This window comes from Leuresthes tenuis, unplaced genomic scaffold, assembly GCF_036924035.1.
Source record: "Leuresthes tenuis unplaced genomic scaffold, fLeuTen1.0.hap1 SCAF_1, whole genome shotgun sequence".
NCBI classification, from domain to species: Eukaryota; Metazoa; Chordata; class Actinopteri; order Atheriniformes; family Atherinopsidae; genus Leuresthes; species Leuresthes tenuis.
Window position 1 is genome coordinate 15,726,771 of NW_027325355.1, and position 18,668 is coordinate 15,745,438.

The 18,668-nt window shown below is 43.8% G+C and overlaps 2 protein-coding genes across 12 annotated transcripts in view; one reads left to right on the top strand and one right to left on the bottom strand.

The window, feature by feature from the left end:
• Nucleotides 1–936: 936 nt before the first annotated feature.
• On the bottom strand, nucleotides 937–9,895 carry LOC140300138 (sodium/hydrogen exchanger 2-like). Its single transcript, XM_072379758.1, has 13 exons — nucleotides 9,454–9,895; nucleotides 8,988–9,313; nucleotides 8,652–8,789; nucleotides 7,344–7,594; nucleotides 5,262–5,479; nucleotides 4,945–5,144; nucleotides 4,750–4,839; nucleotides 4,585–4,655; nucleotides 4,328–4,495; nucleotides 2,958–3,063; nucleotides 1,917–2,033; nucleotides 1,740–1,833; nucleotides 937–1,633 (listed from the first exon to the last, which is right to left on the bottom strand). The coding sequence occupies exons 1-13, from the start codon at nucleotides 9,737–9,739 to the stop codon at nucleotides 1,254–1,256; spliced, it is 2,445 nt and encodes an 814-aa protein (XP_072235859.1). The 5' UTR covers nucleotides 9,740–9,895; the 3' UTR covers nucleotides 937–1,253.
• A 2,048-nt stretch (nucleotides 9,896–11,943) lies between these two features.
• LOC140300304 (inositol polyphosphate-4-phosphatase type I A-like) overlaps nucleotides 11,944–18,668 on the top strand; it is a 35,849-nt gene continuing 29,124 nt past the window's right edge. For 9 of the 11 annotated variants that reach the window (XM_072379759.1, XM_072379764.1, XM_072379767.1 and 6 more), the window contains exons 1-2: nucleotides 11,944–12,048; nucleotides 17,625–17,715. The gene's annotated coding sequence lies outside the window, so the exon portion shown is untranslated. Of the gene's footprint in view, nucleotides 12,049–12,094; nucleotides 12,351–15,698; nucleotides 15,879–17,624; nucleotides 17,716–18,668 lie in introns of those variants that run through there. The other 2 variants (XM_072379761.1, XM_072379760.1) reach the window with 2 other exon arrangements.

Below are 18,668 nucleotides of genomic sequence, written 5' to 3' on the forward strand. Positions count from 1 at the left end.
TTGTGCTGGGTAGCATGAAAAAAAAAGCACAGTTCATGTTCATGTTCTTCATAAATTTCTTCGTAAATGCAGCCTTTTCTGTTGAGTTATTATTTCACATTTTTCCACGAGCTATAGGCTAACAGTAGCTTCTCAGGTAAACCTCCTTTCTCCTCACTAAACCTGGTGCATTAAAGAGTCTTTGCCAGCAAGAAAATAATATCCACTGCAGAAGAGGCGAGGACTGATTATTATTGTACAAAGATTTAGGTAAGATACATAAATAAGTGTAACTGTGGTGACAGTCACAAGAGCAAACACGATTAAGACCATTTGATTTTTGCTGTTGACACTGGAAAATGTTGTCGGTTCTCAACTTTCCTGAGGAAAGGAGCAAAGGAAAGAAGCTGCTTTCCAAAGCTGCCAAAGGATAACAGTAGAGATTTTGGTAGAAGTGTTTTTTCTTTCTTTGGAAGATTAAGAGTGATCTCCCTTAAGAATGACCTTTATCTCTTGAAGTATTTGGGATATATCGTATCTTGGACGAGTCACCTGAGTTTAGTGTTTCCCGGCTCAGACCACGAACAGATTCCTCTTTGCCAGGTTAGTGGGTTTTTTATTTCCCTGATCAGCATCGAGTCTTTTTCGAAATGGGTAATAACTACCTAACTACCTAACTATCCTCTACCTACCGAAGTTTTTATTTCTGATCTTTACAGTTTTCATTCATCTTTACATCAAAGTGCGAATCAAGAATGCAATGAAAACCCGGCTCATAGCAGATGTACACACTGACCTCATCTTTGGAGACAGAATAACAAAAATTTGTACACAGGTTGCCCAGACAGGACTTTAAATCCTAAATCAAAGTCTGACTAATGACTAGGGTTTCCAGCATCCTTTCTATAGACCAAATACGGACTTTTCTTGAGATATCTGCAGACTCTGATATACATCATGTACTTTTCACACCAAGGCAACTTGAGACAATACAAGAGCTCCTGTTGTGGGTATGTTCCATGCTTTGCTGTGAGATTGGGTTGATATTTTCTTTACTGTCTGATTTGCTTGTAAACTGTAAAACTGGACGGATGCTAATTACTGTATCAGTAACCAGACAGCTACGGTCGCTTGTTTACTTGCAGGTCTTGTGGTCCTGGGCCATGGGAATAATATTCGTAATACATTAAGGTGATCACAAGCGGCAGAGCTCAACTCTGCCAAAGTAGAAATTTTCCCTTGATGCTAAAACACAAGGTGAGTGCTTCATTCAGTCAAAATCTTCCCGAAGCTCGGGGCCCTTGTGATGAGCGTCGAAGCAGTGGGTTTCCTGCCTCATTTTCTCTTGGATCCCGGTTTTCAGGGGCCCAGCCTCGAGGACCTGGCAGGTGAGGAGGACGCACCAGTTCCTCCCCTCCTACTGGATCATCAGAGCCAATGTCATCTTCGTCTTCACCCGCCCGATGTGAGCTGCGTCTCCTGGGTGCAGCGACTGGTGCTTTCCTGAGGCTGCTTATCCCAGCAGATGATGTGTGGGGATGTACAGAGGCAGCTGGAGACTCCAGTTCCTTGATTGTGTTCAGCCTTGTCCCATGCGAGCGGGTTGAAGAGCGTGGAGAAACACCGGCGGCCAGGAGACGATCCACCTCCGGAGCTGCTGACACAAAACATGTGGTTGAGTGTTAAAATGATCATCCGTTTTGTGGTTTTATACTTAGTGTCAACAACCAAGTTCATCAAAAACAGGATGAAAAACTCACCGTGACTTCGCCTTCTGAGGGGGAATTCGGACTCCAGATTCCCTCCAGGTTGGAGGGAGTAGTACTTCTGAGACTTGGACATGTTATGTTCTGGCTAAAAGATGAGAAAGAGTAAAGGTGAGGCAAATGGAAAAAGTAGCAAGTTATGAGTTAAGCTCTATTAAAACCAAAATGCACCTGCTCACGGAAACTCCCGGCACGGAGGCTGCGCCTGATGCTCGCATGGCGACGGATGAGTATCTCCCTGGCTCGGCTGTTGTCGGGCAATTGGTATTTGTTGGTGTAAGCCATCGTCTGAAAGAAAATAAGGACGCAGCTGTTGTTATGCTTGTATTATACATTTTCTGCCATCAACAAATTTAACCAAAGACAAAAGATGAATTGATTGCACTAAGTGTTTTTATTTATTCCTCTGTCCTGCTCGATTTATACATTTTCTGGAGCCTCAAATTAGGAGAAGTCCACCACTAAAATCAGTTCTCAGCAAACATAATGTTAACCACAGTTTGAGTTAGGGTTAGGGTTATAAATCGAAACCCATTAAAATGTGTACGACAAATAATGCAACTTTCTATGAGCCTATGTAGCATCTAAACATAACCGTGTAGATAAATTCTCACCCAAACCAGGTATTCCTTAACCTTTCATTGATGAGAGTACAGTGAAGCCTGAGAGTTCACAGATTGGCCCTTCCTACCATTTACTACCCCCCCCCCCCCCCCCCCCCCCCCCAAGGGGTGTCTTCTCTCTTGAAGAATGGCGTTGTTTTGTCCTGCAGTTCAACGTGTCTATGCCACATTTTTCCTTGAGGTTGGGATGGATTTAACATGATCAGGATTTCTTGACAGTTTTATTAAAATACAAGCTAATACAATTGGGGGTGAGAAGAAAGTTTATGACCAGCATTACGTTTTATAAATTCTGGATAATCTAAAAATATTCCAGCACTAAAAACAGAGGTCTTTTATGTAGATTTGAGGCTTTGTAATTTGTCTCCAAAGGGAATTTCAGTTTTATGGCCTCAGTTCAGTCTCATTTCCCCCTAAAGATGGGAAATGTTAAGGTTGTACTGGAGATGAAAGCTAATAAGCACATGCAATCTCAGATGAAACTGTAGTATGAAATAGAAATGATCCCCCATTTCTGGACAAACACAAGCAAAATGCACACAGATTAATAGAATAAACCACATCCGTGCTTGAAAAGCATCATTGTTACCCTGTGTCGGATCTTGTACATGTTCTTTGACAGGATGTCGTGCATTTTCTTCACATCAGCCGCCAGGAACTTCTTCTTCGGACGAGACGCCTCCTTTTTCTCATCACTGTCGAGAAGGCGAGCACAATGAACAGAGGATGACTGATGACTTTGTCATTATTGTTGGCATTAAGATGGACTAAGAACAGGATGGTGCTTTCATTCGAATGGAAAACAACTTTATCATCAGCAGTCAAATTAGATTTTGCACGAGTGTCACGATGCATTTCGGTGATACATCACGACTCATTGCGACTGTCACAGCTTTGGGAAAAACACATGAAAACCGAGAACAGGCCATTTAAGAAAAAAGTTTAATTAAAAAAACGTGTATTTTTCCCTTTGTTCTACAATGTTCTGAAACCTCTTTGTCTGATCTGCTGATATGTTTTGTTCCTCTGGGCCACCGTACTTTTCAGTTTTATTTTATTTATTATTCATCTTTATTGCAGTTGTCACTGGCCAGTTTTTTATTCACTGGCGAAGCAATTCTTAAGCAATTTGTGAAAAGCAGCCAAAAAGAAATGTGAAGGAGACACATTATTCTATATTTCTAATTTGTAATTCAGTAGAGGAAGTGGTTTTCCTAAATGGAGAGAAGCCTCAATGAGGGGGAAAAAGAACAGCTGCAGTGGCCAGGAATATTCTTGCTTTGAATTATGGATAAGCCTCTTTATCATGGCTGCCTCGCATCATGTTACATAACCGTACACGTTCGCAAGCTGCAAAATATGTAGGTGACAATCATAGGTTTCAATTTTTCTGGATGAAGGATTTGAAGGGGCAGCTATGGTAAAATCGGTTGGAATTTTAAAGGACAAGTTTGTACAGAAAGTCCGCTGTTAGCCACATCTTATGATGCATATTTGCCACTGCACAGTGACAATATCTCAAACGAGCTGGTAAGAGGTCAGTACCGTTTCAGAAATGTCTGTGGAGGAAAAATCTTGAAATACACCAAAACCACCTCACGCAAATGTTTTTGCACATTAGTGGAAAAGATTTCTTTACCATTTCGATTCACCTTGTCTTCTTCATTTCTTGAAATGAAGACCCAGCTATAGACATATACCATGGTTAGTCTGTTTGTATATGTGTCAAACAGCAGATGGCACAAATTGCACCTTTTAGTTTTCTTTCATGTTCTTTAGAAAACCCATTTTGTTGCTTTGCTATATTGGATTTGGTATTAATCTTTAAGGCGTGCCGTGTTTGCAAAATTCTAATCACTAACTGTTATTCCTTTGTTGCCCATTGTCATGTTTTCTACCCTTGTACTTCATTTGAAGTACCAGGAAAAGTGGACGTGAGGGTTTTAATGGATCACTTACTGCAGAGAAATGATAGATGGTGCAGCACTGAGGTCTCCCATAGGGGTGTCCAGTAGCTCAATGGCGTTTTGCAGCTCCAGCTTCTTGTACAGAGACACAATGCTGGACTCAGCTCTGTTGTCTCGCAGCAGGATGCGCCTCAGAATGCGATCGTTGAACCTTTTAAACCTTACACACAAACATGTCATTATTAGAACTTTGACAAGCTTTGTGCTCCTCCTGGATGGACTGTATTTATCACATAAAAGCAGAAGTACTTGTCTTTCCAGTAGTAGTGACTCCATTGTCCACACAGGTCCTCAACGCCACATATTAAGTGCTCCATCACCTGGACAAAACATTGAACACACAATGATTTCAAAGACCACAGTAACAGCCAATGAAAGAGGCATTTTACAGATAAAACAAAAAACGAAACTTACCCTGGTGTGGATCTCTACGTTGATGGTGTTGAGGTCTTTGTTGGTCCTCCTGATGTTTATATACTCCATAATGGGTCGAATGCTAATTCCCTGGAGAGAGAGGGGTCAGAGTGACTGTCACAGACGTAATGACTCTGTAGAAATAGTACTTAAACTGCCATGAGAATGTACAGAGGGTTTGAATTTGCAGCCCACCTGTATGAAAACGGTGAATATGATAACAGCGATGGAAGCAGTGACAAACAGGCTCCTTCTGTTGATGTTATCTGGCAAAGTGAAGACCAGAGCAAAGCAGATTGCCCCTCTCAGGCCTCCGTAGGAAAGGCCAAATTGGTCCTTTAAACTGAACTGGATCGTACGGAACGGGTTGATGATCTGGGTCAGTACAAGAATGCCTATAGAGAAGGAGTGGTGAAGATATTGAACGGATTAAAGTGATGAAATGATGATTAATTAGATGGGCTCCAAAGTCTTCTTCACACCTAGAACATAACATAAATGGAACCTCTCACCGATTCCTCTCCACATGAAGGCGAACAGCAGAGTAAACAGCACGTAGGCCCAGTTCCATTCGTGTTCAGTTGTTATGGTAACAACACCCAGAAAGAAGAAGATGAGGGTTTCGGAGATGGTGGCCAGCATCTTGACCACGTGGCGAACGGTGGTGCAGGATCTCTGGGACACGTTCTCCTCCACGTAATACTTCATGGTTATGGCACACGTTATTATACTGCACAAAGGGGGGGGGGGGGGAAGGGGACACTTTTTTTTTTAGTTCTCACATCAAAAGAGTTCATTTTCTACTTCTCAACAGGCTGTGAAGCAGATTTTAAAATGAACATAGAAAACAAAGACTTTCATAAATGATGAAACCCTTTTTTTTTTCTTGATAACATTGAAAATCTGCTGTTTGTTTGGAAAAAAGCTGAAAGGTCAGGTTTACAGAAGCCGAGATTGGCCCCCTTATTTATCCAATGACATCATCTTGAGATCAAGAGTTAATCATCTCATTATCTCAAGATAACAAAACTAGTTTTGAAGTGAAAACAGGTTAATTATGTCATTTTCCCAAGATAAAAAGGATTGTTTTGTTGTGTTAATGGATACATTTATGTTATTACCTCAAAAAAACAAGGTTTGTTTTCTCGATATAATGGCTATTCTGTTTGTTTGACCTGGTAAAGTTTGTTTTTCTCATCGCCACAAACGGTGGAACGGCTTAAAGCCGGCAGCAGAGTTGGATGAACTTTAATCCATGTCCACAGATGTTGCTTTCTGTGCCCAAGAGCAGATCTTTAACAAACTCAGTGCAGCAAACAGAATTTGCAGGGATAGATCTTCCCTTTGCAGGGAGGGGGGGGTAATGCAGCTGTTAATGCTGTTAATGTGTAAAAATAGAATAATAAATCATTTAACAATGATTACTGTTAGCTGTTGTAGGAACATTTGAGTCCATTTTCTGATTTTACGACTGTGACGTCTTACATGTTATTGCAGCTTTTGAGAGCCTCTTCTTTCAGATTCACAAGACATGAGCTGATGTTTCGCTGTTATTTACCGTTGATTTCCTTATAGCATGCTTGAGGGACATATGGATTCCCACACGGGTTAATTCTATGGCCCCTTGTCATATTCCCCAAAACAATGAGGTTGAACATTCTCAGCTACACTTGCAGAATATCGACATACATCGGGCGATATCGCCATGCTTCCATTCTTAGATCCTTGCGGTGGAGTTGAGTCAAATAAAGAATTTCATTTTAAACCCTTAACGTCGTCTTCAATATATCTCAGAAGCCTGGAAGGTGCCTCAGGTCTGCAGGAACTGATCAGTTGGTGGTGCAGAAATCTCAAACCAGATGAAGAGAAATAGTGTAAATGCTGCCCTCTGCTGGAACCAGCTCCCATACTGCAATCATCGTTTAAAAAAAATAGCTTTCGACAGTTCTCTGCTTTTTATTGACATACCGACTTATTTCATGAGTTCCTTCCCACACATCTCAATCCAGGTTTCAATATGTTTCTTCGCACACTTAATTGCTGTTACTTCCTATCTCCATTGCTGCATTTCCCACCTCTTTAACCAAATAATCATCCTGGTTAATAAATGCTTAACCCTCTAGTATTCAACATTTCTTTCGAAAAAGCTCTCTTCTTCTCTGCTTCTCAGTTTGCACCTGACCTCTGTCTTTCACCTCACAAAAGTGCATCATGTTGACATACGAGGGTACACATTCCACTCCGAGCTTCCATCACATTCGGAGGGCGAAAAACTATGTGGACGAGCAAGTTTGTTGTATACTGCTAGGGCAAAGGAAGGCAAACTCATGACACAGTGTTGTGAGAGGGAAAAAACTGAGGCAATATGCCACGGTGGTTTTTGTTTGTGTGTATTATGTTGCAAAAAGAAGGAAGAGTGTACTCTTTTTTTTCTGCCTGTAATAAGAGGAGGAGGATGTGTACACTCTGGTACTCAAGTGAAACTTAAAAGGCCGGACTTTATGTTTACTGCGATGCTCTCAGTCCCCATTATTAGATCAGTCAGTTTTTCCTTTCTGCCATGAGCGCATTTGTGTGTTTTTTACTTCACTTACGCCAAGACGCTGGAGATGGCGAACAGCTCGGCCACAAGGTACGCCAGGTAGCTGTACATGAAGACAAAGAGGGGCTCGATCTCGCGGACTCTGCTCGTGAACCTTGAGGTGAAGGCAGCCACGAATCCAAAGAGAAGGCCAAATAAGATGCCTCCCACTGCCACCACGAAAAAGCGAGCCACTCCCAGGAATACATCGGTGGATTCGACCACCGGCATGTCGGCCACAAAGGCCAACATTTGGTAGAGGACCTGCAAAGACAAAAGACAGGAGGTTCATGAGGCAATTTCTTGTACACCACAGCAAAAATACTCTATTACACGGACACGGTTATGCTCCGGAGAGCACATTCAATAGCAAATTCAGCATGCTTCTCAGGCTGCTTTGCTGATCATTAAAATGAGTTCTTTGGGGCAAACACTCTGTATTCCATACCCTAAGTGACACACCAGTAAGAAAAGAACTGTAAATGAGAGAACTCAGCCATCTGTCACTGGGTTAGATTACTCAGTCTCTCAAGAATATGCTTCAGTTCAGCCACAGTTTGAGGCTTTATGTTTCAAATCAAAGTGTTTGTCTGACAGTGTGGCTTCTATGATATTTTCTGACGTTCTTTATGCGTCCTTTTCTCTTGGCACTCTTCCCAGCTCAAAACAATGCAGCAGCCAGGGTGAAACTTGCTTCTCAGGTGAAACCCGACCAAAGCAGTTGTTACTGTGGCTGAGACTCACTTTCAACAATGCAGAACTGGCCAAACAGGGATTCACTTGGGGACATCATGTCAAGCAGGGCGGGTTCTCAGTGACATGTGACGGAGTAACATGGTTAAACAAACCTTTTCTGTTGCGATGAAAGTTTGGCTTCTGTGTGGTTTGACTGAACCAAGGATTCAGTGTGACTTGCATTTGGATATTTTAGAAAAAGAATAAATGCAAAAAACTACAAAAAGAATAAATCTCCTCAGATGTTTCTAGGTTCTTTGTTTTGTATTTAAAAACATATACGGTGGCCTGGAGGTATTCATAATGGATTTCATTCAGCCATGTAAGGATCAACTGTATTTTCTCCTTATATGACATTTTCAAGCAAAATTATAGACCTCATCCTACTTCAACAAGCTTGGCTTATCCTTGACCAAATATTAGCCCCAAACAGGCCAAATTCCACCTCATTTGAAAGTCTTCTTTGGTAGATCATACCGATGACATGCTGACACCATCCAAACAATCTGACATATCGGATTTGTCACTAGTTGCCACTCTGGAACTTAAACCCAACAAGACCGGCCCTTGTGTCCCTTACACTTACCACAGTGACAGCATCATTGAAGAGTCCTTCTCCAAATATGACTATATAGATCTGCTCATTCACTCCAATGTCATCAAACACATTGAGAGCAGCCACGGGGTCCACAGCAGAGATGATGGAGGCAAAGAGTAGGTTTTCCTGCAGTAACATGAGTGAGAAAAGATCCGTTTGTGCAACTATACATACTTTTGAATCATTCCTGCTGTCACAGGCAGTTTTTGGAAGATGCTTCCTCGGTTTCCATGACATTTTTGGCGTTGACCTTTTAGCCAGAAGAAATCAAAGTTTTGAACTGATACACCAGCCCCAGTGCTGTCCTACATGATGATAACCGACCTGCAAGTTGATATCTTGTACTCCAAACACTTCAAATTGGCAGATGGCGAAGAGGGAGAGCCCGATGCCAATGCTGTTCCACAGAGTTCCCACCACGGCGTACCACAGCACTGTGCCGATGTTTTCAAAGAACGGCCTTGTGGGCATGAAGTAGCCGCTGTCCAGGATGATGGGTGGGAGCATGTAGAGGAAGAAGACGTTGGAGTCGAGCACCGCGGGGGGCTCCTCCTTCACTGAGTGCATGATGGCGCCAACGATAAGGCCGATGGCAATCAGGAGGCATGACTCTGGGATCCAGATGGTTATTTTCTGATAAATGTTAAAACCTGGAGAGAGGACATGAAGCAAAGAGCGATCAGACCTCCAGACTTTCCAAACTGCTGTCAGTCAAAGTGACATTCAGGATAAATAGCCTCAAACAAACCCTATTTTCCCAAGCAGCTCATTCATCCATTTCTTGACATACCAATTTTGGCAAAGGACGCCAGCAGTACCCACAGTGTGAACTCAAAGGGGATCTGGATCCGAGGGTAGTCCATAGTAAACACAGGAAGATTGGCCTTCTCCTCCTCAGGGTAGGCCTGAGGTTTATTGATATCATCGAGGTAAGGTTTGACGGTTTGCAAGTTGGTCGGTGCTGAAGGGTTTGACTCCGGAAGCTCGCATTTACCTCCAGCGCAGCAGCAGAGAAGGATTACAAAAAGCACGGAGGCTCTGCTCTTCATCCTGACTGAGAAAACGGAGGTCCCCATTTCAACTGCTCAGTGTGCATCAACAGTTATTCCAAACAGAATTTACAAAACAGCCCCAAAAACTTGAAAGAAGTGTTTCACCACTGGACTGTAAATTCCCATTCAGGCCCAACAATTGTGTAGTTGTGGGTTTACTCCATTCCATAGCCGGTGTGATTGAACACGAGTTCCATTTGAAAAATAACAAAAAGACAATAAGTCCTTGTCCTGCAGTGTCAACGGATTGAGTCTTAGGTGAAAATCTGGTTTCAACTCTTGCTGAACCTGCTTCACCTCAAGGCCTTGCCTACTGGGTGGAGCTGCATGTGGAAAACGGCATGAAAGGGAAACAACCTCCCTGTGTTGTTGGTTTGTTGCAATTAGGTGAATCTTTGGGTGTCTGAATTAACCTCAACAAACATGGACACGGATGAACGGCTGTGACTGAGCAAGGATGTGCTCAAAGCAGAAACTAATCAAAATCTTAAGGGCTGGCAGGCTTGTGTCTGCAGTACCACATAAAGCCCACATGATGGCAGCAGAGGGCAATACTATGAGTTGTTTGAGGAAATGATGCTTTTCGTGTTGTAACAAGTGACGTTTGGTGTCGTATACAAAAGCTGTAACAATGGCAACTTACGTGGCTTTTTGGTAGTACTCGCCGTGATAGAAGCTAGAAATACAGGACAAAACTAATTTGTTTGTAATCTAGCTATGAACCAATCCATGTGTAAGAACTAATAGTGAGCCATAAATTTGAAATTTCAAGCACATTTTTTAAATGATGCGCTACTTTACTGATTTGTTTTACATTATATTTCTTCTAAAGCTTCTAGTGTATGTTTGAACATATTTAGTTAGAAGCACGTGTGGCGTATTCTGCGTAGATACTTGGATGCTAGTCATATCAGTTTGTGTGTTTGGCTGCATGAATCAAACATCCTCTTATTGGTTTGGCTTTATTGCTTCCATTGCATTTTATTGCTGTTTATTGTTGCTTATCTTTATGTATTTGTAAGCTTATCTTTGTGGTTCTTCTTCGGTAAACTCATTAAATGCAAACATTTTACAGGCGTTGGCAGAGCATTTTCAGTCTCTGACCTGCCATTGTGACTGCAGCTAGAACTGTGAGTTTTGGTCATTTAAGCAAATTGAGCTGAAGTACAGAACAATACTCTGCCTGTCATGTTTCACGTGATCCGACATTGTACAATTATCTGGTTGACATTTTACAAGACAATAGCCCTAACTATGACAACTGTTGATTTTATTCACTGATCATATGTTTTGTAGGCATTCTAGCTGGATAATATATATATATATATCATTGTATATTCCTTTTCATGTTTTCTTTCTTATATTTCCAATATCTAACAAATTATATCAACACATCAGGCCTTTTTGAAATATGTTTTCTCTCCAACACATTCAGAGATGAGGAAACACATTTTTGGGTTCTTTATACCAAAAGAAAAAGACTTTTGTCATAATTTCACTATCTGACAGATAACAGCTTTATGTATACACTTTTTTTCTAACATTATTCTGCAAAATCCTATAATAATCTGTGCATTATCCGTTTTACCCGCTTTTATCTAACTGTAAAAGAAATTTGTTCGTTTGCCCCTAACGCAGTGTAAAAAAAGACATAAACATCCATCTCCTGCAAGTTATTTGACTTGATACATTAAACTTAGCTCTGAAAAGTGCTTAAAATAACACAGCTGGGTAGAAAATAGACTGTAATCTTTTACCAATCATCTTTGAATCAAATTTGCAACAACAAGCTTTGTATGAATCAGTGAAACATGAAGTTAGAGTGACATTTTTTTTCATAAAAAAAAATATCAAATAAGAAATATAGAACATATGGTCAAGACTACGATGTTCAACTACATAATTTTATTTTAAGTCTGTGAAGTTTCTGACATTAAGGATTTGAAAAAAATAAACAAAAAACGTGACAGCCACGTAAAATACGAAAAAACATATACACGAAGAAGAAATTTTAGTAAATTAAGTTGATTTTGTTTTACTCAAAAGTTCATTCATTTTGAGTAAAAGTAAGTCGAAGCACATTTACTAAAGTACTCAAACTTATTTTTATTATGAACAACAATTTTTTTTTTCGTTGTTATGAAAAAAAATGTATGCTGCGCTCGAGTCTACGTGATGACGTCCATCTTGTAGCGCGCAGTAGGCGTGGTTAGAAGCTGTTCCTGCTGCTCCATCGAGAAAGAAACGGTACCGCAAGACGAGTGAACGCTTCTCCATACAGTTGTATCTCTGGCGACGAAACGGATATTTTACCACGAAACACAGCTGAGCCGGTAAGGGTGACTTTTTACGGTAAATCTGAACTCCAATGACGTAGCGCAGATGACGTTTTACCGCATGTACGGAGCCAACGACTGTGGCGTTGACTGTGTTTATACTGCTCGCGACAAGTTGTCAGACGGAGGGTTTAGTTGGTGTTTGACTGTGTTAGCAGACAGGACAAAGTTAAGTGACATTTCCTGTGTGGAACCTGCATATAAAACACGACGAGAAGCAATGGGACGCATCAGACAGACGTCAGACGTAATGGAACCCTTGAGGACAAACAAGATATAGTGTGAAGTGTAAAATCGAGGTAAAGTATCACAAGACACGGATAACCTTTGCAACGGGAAGTATTGTAATATGAGTGTTTTCAGTAGGACTGGCGGGTCTCACCCGGAGAAACACTGCTGCTGCCTTTATTACGTAACTTTATTAAGAAAGGGTGCGTTTTCCTGCAAGCCTTCGAGTGTGTGCGGGCGTGTGTGTCGCCAACAGTGACTGTAAATATTGCCACATGACGGCTGCAGGTGCTTTAAGCGGGTGTGGGAAGTCCTCTCTCTCTGTGTGTGTGTGTGTGTGTGTATGTGTGTGTGTGTGCCTTGTCTGGATGCTGACTGTGGATGCGCACGTGTGGTCCTCGGAGCTTACTGCAGTCCTGCTGGTTTTGAGTTTCGCCGAGCACTGAGTCAAGGTCAGCTGGACGTTGGCGTGGAAGAGGTGCTGATGCTGGTCAGGAGGAGACCTGCGGGGAAACGTGGCCTTTTTGGCTGTGGCTGTGGGATTCGGGAGGTTTGCGCTGGATGTGGCTTCAGGCAAAGGTTTGTTTTGGTTCCAGAAACACCCCCCCCCCCCCCCCCCCCCCCCTCCACCCCCTGCAAAGCATGTGGAATGACTACTCTGGGAGGAACAACAAATCACAGATGTGACACCAAGCTGTTTTATTTGATGGCCTAACATTCTGTCTCTGGAAAGCCTACCTCAAGTACCTGCACGAGTCTGAGATGCAAATGAGTCTGCAGTTAAAAGAGAGCGCAGGCAGGCTTTTGATGGGCTGTTGCACCCGGCTGATTGACAGGAAACAGCCCCCCCCCCCCCCAACCAGAGAGGTTGTCGGTGGGAAAAGTTGCAAAAGGGAAACGTGCAGGCCGACCAAGGAAGACATCGAAGCTGTATGTTTAGAAGTGGAAAGAGTCTGTTTTTATTGTTTTTTTTTTATTGGCTGGGTCTGGCCTTTAGGTGTCGTTCCCCGAAAAGTCAAGCAGTTTGGGACAAAAACCTTCAGAGTAATCTGACTATGGCAGACAAGTGGTTGGACGCAGCTGGACTCTGCCTGTTCCGGATCAGAGTTCACGGTGGATCATCATTGCAAAGCATCCGTTCCACTCTTTAGCCTTGTGGTTGAGCTCGAGGTAATAAAACCCCTGTGATGGCAGGCATCCCGCAGCCACAGACCATGTCTCAGATCGGATCGGACTGTGGGGGGGAAAAAAAGAAGTGGAGCAGATATTTCCGTTTTTCTAAGCTGGAACCAGTGAGTGTTTGTTTCCTGTTCATCTGCCTATCGATTATTTGCTTGATGGTCTAATTTACCAAGTCGGTCTGAGCTGTATTGATAGATTGGGATTTGATTTGACTTCATCTCCGTCATATCTGTGTGTGCGTACGCACGCGCGCGTGTGTGTGTGTGTGTATGGTGACTCATCAAACTCTCCCACTCAGCTCTGAGCCCAGGCACAGCAGAAGCTTGTTGATTCATCCTCATCTGCGTATTCTTCTGTTTCTGGGCGTCTTTGTCACGTGTGCGCCGCCACCAACAGATGTCTGCCCGCCTGCCGATGCCTCGTTGCTCGTCTGTGTGTTTGATCGCCCTGGGAAGGAGAGGCATACAGCTGGCATATTGGACAGGAGGAGGAGGAGGTTGCTAATGGGGCCTCCTTATACCAAAATATGTCTGCATCTGTCAGCCGTCAGACTCAGGAGCAGGTCGATGAGTTGCTCCTGAAGGACACGTACCAGAACAAATGAGCAGAATTCCCCAGTGAAAATGGAATCAGAGGCATTCATTTGTCAAGATGGTCGAGCATTGATGCCAATTGATCAGTTCTTCTGTTTCCCTTCTCCTTTATGTCAGCATCAATTCGACAACACCCTCAATTTCCATCGTTTATTGGTTTAAAAGTGAATAAATTGAGTTTTTTTTCTCTGCGAAGCACCCCTGGACCTTTTCCATTCTTTGCCACGTGCAAACGAACTTGCTCAGAGGGGACGTTCGGGCGCCTCATGCGTGCACGGACCCGCCGATCTCGTTGTGCGCGTGGAGCCGAGGCTCTGGCGGCTCTAATGCAGCAGATCCTTTCATTATTAATGAGGGTAGGGGAAAGTGGAGAAGCATTAGAAACAAGAGGGGAAACCTGCGCGTCTCTGTGTGTGTTTATGTGTGTGCGCGCGCGCCGCTGTAGCCGCCGGACGCTGGACCGCAACGTGACGCTCGTGCTCCTGCGAGTACGAGCTGCCTCCACACTCTCTCCGGGAGAAAACATGACCCGTGTCTGTGATTTAGGTGCACTTGACACGCTCCTCCCTCTCTGCACTGAAAGGGGGAGCAGGCAAGCCAACATGGCAGAGGACTAACTTTCTGAGTTGTCTCATCCTTTTGGGTAGAAAGGTTCCCTGCCCGCTGCGTCCTGTGGGAGAAATCTATCAATATGTTGTCTGAAAAAGGATGTTGGAAATCGCCGGATAGTTCTCCAGGCTTCTTGAGGGACATTGAGGGATTCATCCCTCCTTCAGACCTGTTGCCTCTGATTTTCAGTCCCATTCTTGTGTCATAGCTCAGCCTTTCCTCCCTGTTCCCCTTCCTAAAGAATGGCTTCTTGACAGCCACCCGAGACCATTTCTGATGAGGCTCTCAGCTCCTGTGTCAGGCCTCTGATGGGTTACCTCCTATTCTTTAAGGACACCCCTTTCAGATCCAGTTAATCTGCTGCAGACAGGTTTTATTTCCTCCATTTGTCCAGTTTCCTCACATCAAAACACACCGACTTCTCCTTTATTTCCCCCATCGGCAAACGTACCTGAAAAGATACACAAACCTCACAACACGTTGCCCAGTTTTGCGATTTATTTGGCAATGTAGTCAAATGCAATAGTCCTGGGGAAAAAAAAACAGAACTGACCTTATTTTACCCGCCCCGTGACACAAACACGAGGCCGTGTTGCCAGTTTTTGCTGCAGACCAGGCAGAGAGGGAGTTAATCAGCTCGAGGGGATGGGAGGCAGCGAGCGGTAAAGGGAAGAGGAGAGGCAGCTGCAGTGTCTTTGCCTCGTGACGGCGTCTGCAGCGTGAGTTTGTTTACATCCAGCCGCTGCAGACAGAGCAAGGCTCGGGTGTGTGTGTGTGTGTGAGACTCTGTGTGTGAAGGCAGTCTGCCTTCTGCTCATCGCCCCGACGTGCTGATGCCACGCTGACCTCACACCATCACACAGACACGGTGGAGATTGCAGAAGCAGCCAGCGCTGACTGTTTGGGATCGGATCAGCCGAGAGGCACGTCGGCGCCGGGTGCAAACGTCACTCCCTCCGAAGCCTCACTGGTGCCAAACGAAGACGAAACTCAAGCAAACGTCCGACGGCGGCGTTTAAACACCCTGACCTGGAACAGACCGAGTCACCCTCCTCATCGGGGCACACCATAGAGGATGTTCAGTGCTAGAATAAGACAAACAGCCAGTGGATTTAAAGCAAAGTCAACCCATTCTAAATCTTTAAGAGTGATCTACAACAGAGAGCAGAGTTTACTCCGATCTAAAGCTTCTGGGATCCAACGAATTATCGAGAGGTGAACTCTTTAAGGCTGCTGGTCTTCCCCCTCGATTTCTGACACCGGCTAAACGTTTGGTTTGTAAACCCGGGGATCAGGCGGAGCAATGTAATAACCCCATCTTGTGTCTTTTTCCTAGGTAGCGCAGCACTAATTGTCTCGCTTTTAAAGGATCTTTAAGGCGTCCTCGCAGATTTTCATACATGAGTTTTGAAGCTCATCGTCAGCCAGTGTTCCTCATCGATCCCTTCCGTCTTATTGCAGGAAGTTGCGCTTGCAGTCTTTTTTTTTTTCTTTCTTTCAGTCAAAGAGAGACTTGTAAGTTGACCTCAGTGGTTGTCTTCTGCTTTCAGTGCGTCTATTCTGGCTCTGCAGTGCAGGCGAGTTTTCTTCTCTCTCTCTCTCTCTCTTTCTCTCTGGTTTTTCATCTCGAAGTGGCCAATGTGTGAAATTCCGTCCATGTGCAACAACTTTGTACATCTGCTGTGCATTTGTACCAGTGCCTGCATGGGTGGGACGTTTGCAGCTTCCATGGCAGGAAATCCCCTAAAGCCACATTGACGCTTCAATTCAATGAGAAACTTGTCAGTCTTTCCCTCTTTTGTCATTTTAAAAAAAGTTTTTCCTCCCATCAAAGCTGAAAAACATGCTTAATTATAATCTATTAAATATCTATCTGTGTAAGGTGGATTTATTAAGGTGTTTTTAACGTGAGATGTGAGTTTTTAATGCACATAGATGCACTTCTTACCACAAAACGTCTTGGAGACGTTGAAAATCTGGAGTTGGTGTCGGTTGGTTTCTCGCCATCGCGTCTGACTGAAAGCTGCTGTTTGCTTTTTTGAGAGACTTCCTTTGACATTAGAAGGAAGTGATGACTTTTCAAGACAGAGACAGTTTCACACGCTCATAGGGGGCTGGTCTGTGTTCTCCCTTTCAAGCGTCTTCTCGTGCAGCAGTGTGATGAAAGTCCGTCCAATCGTCTGCGGCTGACTTCAGGCGACTTTGAGTCAAATCACCTTTAGGGGTTCGCGTCTCTCGGATGCTCCAGCCAGCGGTACGTAGCCTTGCTAACATTTCCGTCCAGCTTCAGTTGAGCCACTGCAGGTGTGGAAAAGGCGAAATAAAGAAGGAGGCGTCCGTAGCTTTGCCTTCAGGCCTTTTTAGAACTCTTACCGCCTCAGTTTGCAGCAGATATCAGCAGGCGGACGAGTCTGGCCGCAGAATTTCCGCCGCAGCTGGATTAAAATGGCCTATGTGGTCACTCTTAAACAGACTTATCGGTGCAGAGTCACTGGAAAATATGTCATTTCTACTCCAGAACTTCGAAATGAATGCTAATGAACAGAAACCTCGGCGTCGGTGAAGGGAGAGCGAAAGACATCTGGCTGGTTGTGTGTGTGGACTCCCAGAGATAGGCATTAGAATAAAGCATGAATAATTTCTTTAGAGGGAAGTAGCAGCTGTAGCCCTTTCACATGAAAATGAGCATCGGCCTCACACACACACACAGGGAACAGCTCTGTCATTGCCTCTGTTGAGGAACATGGAGGCAAGTATGTACAAGAAAGGGATGATGTGTGTTTTTTATTCTGTGGTCAGAGGGACGAACACTGGCTGGATCTGTTGCGTCTGACCGTAAGAATTAGCCGACGTTATGTGGACAAACAAGCCTGTAATGATCCATAGAAGTCGGTGTTAACCCCACAGCCTGTCTGACATTTCTAAATCTTTCTGTTGGGTTTTTGCTCTTTTCTTTTCCAGCTCCTGAACGTCTGCCGGCTCGTCTGAAAGGTCATCTCCTCCGACCCTGGATCGGACCACTTTGTCTTCTCCTTCATCTCATCAGTCGACCGTGAGTACACGTTCATCGCCAGGAGTCCCACAAACCTGCACCATCGCCGTATGGTACGAGCGTTCGGCCCGCCGTCGAAGATGCGAAGACGATCGCTTTACAGTGAAGGCGTTTTTCTTTGTCTGCGACTTGTTGGTTCTTGAATCCCGATTTCTCTGCACGTTACAGCTGTTGGGGCCTGAAAATTGAACAGTCAGAGCTTCGGCTTTGTTTGAAATCGCACAGATTGCATCTCGTACTCATTTCTGAACATTCAGAACATGATTTAAAACAATAAGAAATATGCTGTGATACCGTGGCTCCAAATGCTAATCAGCTGATGAGCTTTTCATCACGTTTACTTCTATAAACACTGTGGGAAAACGGCTCCTTTCATAAGAAACGCCACCATTCCACTGGCATTCTTTACTATTAGGTATTCTCAGAAATTCCTTGAATCCTGAACCTTTGTGAGGACTCACTGCGGGTCGGTGACATGGGATCATGTGACAGGCTTTAACACGCCGCCAATGTCCGTCAACGGAAAGCAGGAACCTTATACCTTAGAAATACCTGCAGCGATGATAATAACCAGACAGAACTGTGAACCCAAACAACGTCTTTATTGGTAATTATGGAGGATTAATAAATGGTTGTGAGGATCTGAGGATCGTGGATGTCATCAATCGAATCATCTTTTAATAGGCTTAAAAAGGGCTTAAAAAGGCTTTGTGTTGTGGAGAATCGAGAGGATTGTTCATGGAATGAACGTGTTTTGTTGTAAACTGTAGGGTCAGGAAAGCACTCGATCAGGTGGTGTTGAAGGTCATTTATCAGCAAATGAACGAACGCCATGTTGATAAAAAGTGGCGCCAAAGAAGACAACCCAAATGTTCACAAATCAGGCCGCCTATACGGCATTTTAGACTTATTATCACTTGGTTAGATACTGAAGGATTTGTGCGGATAGTCTG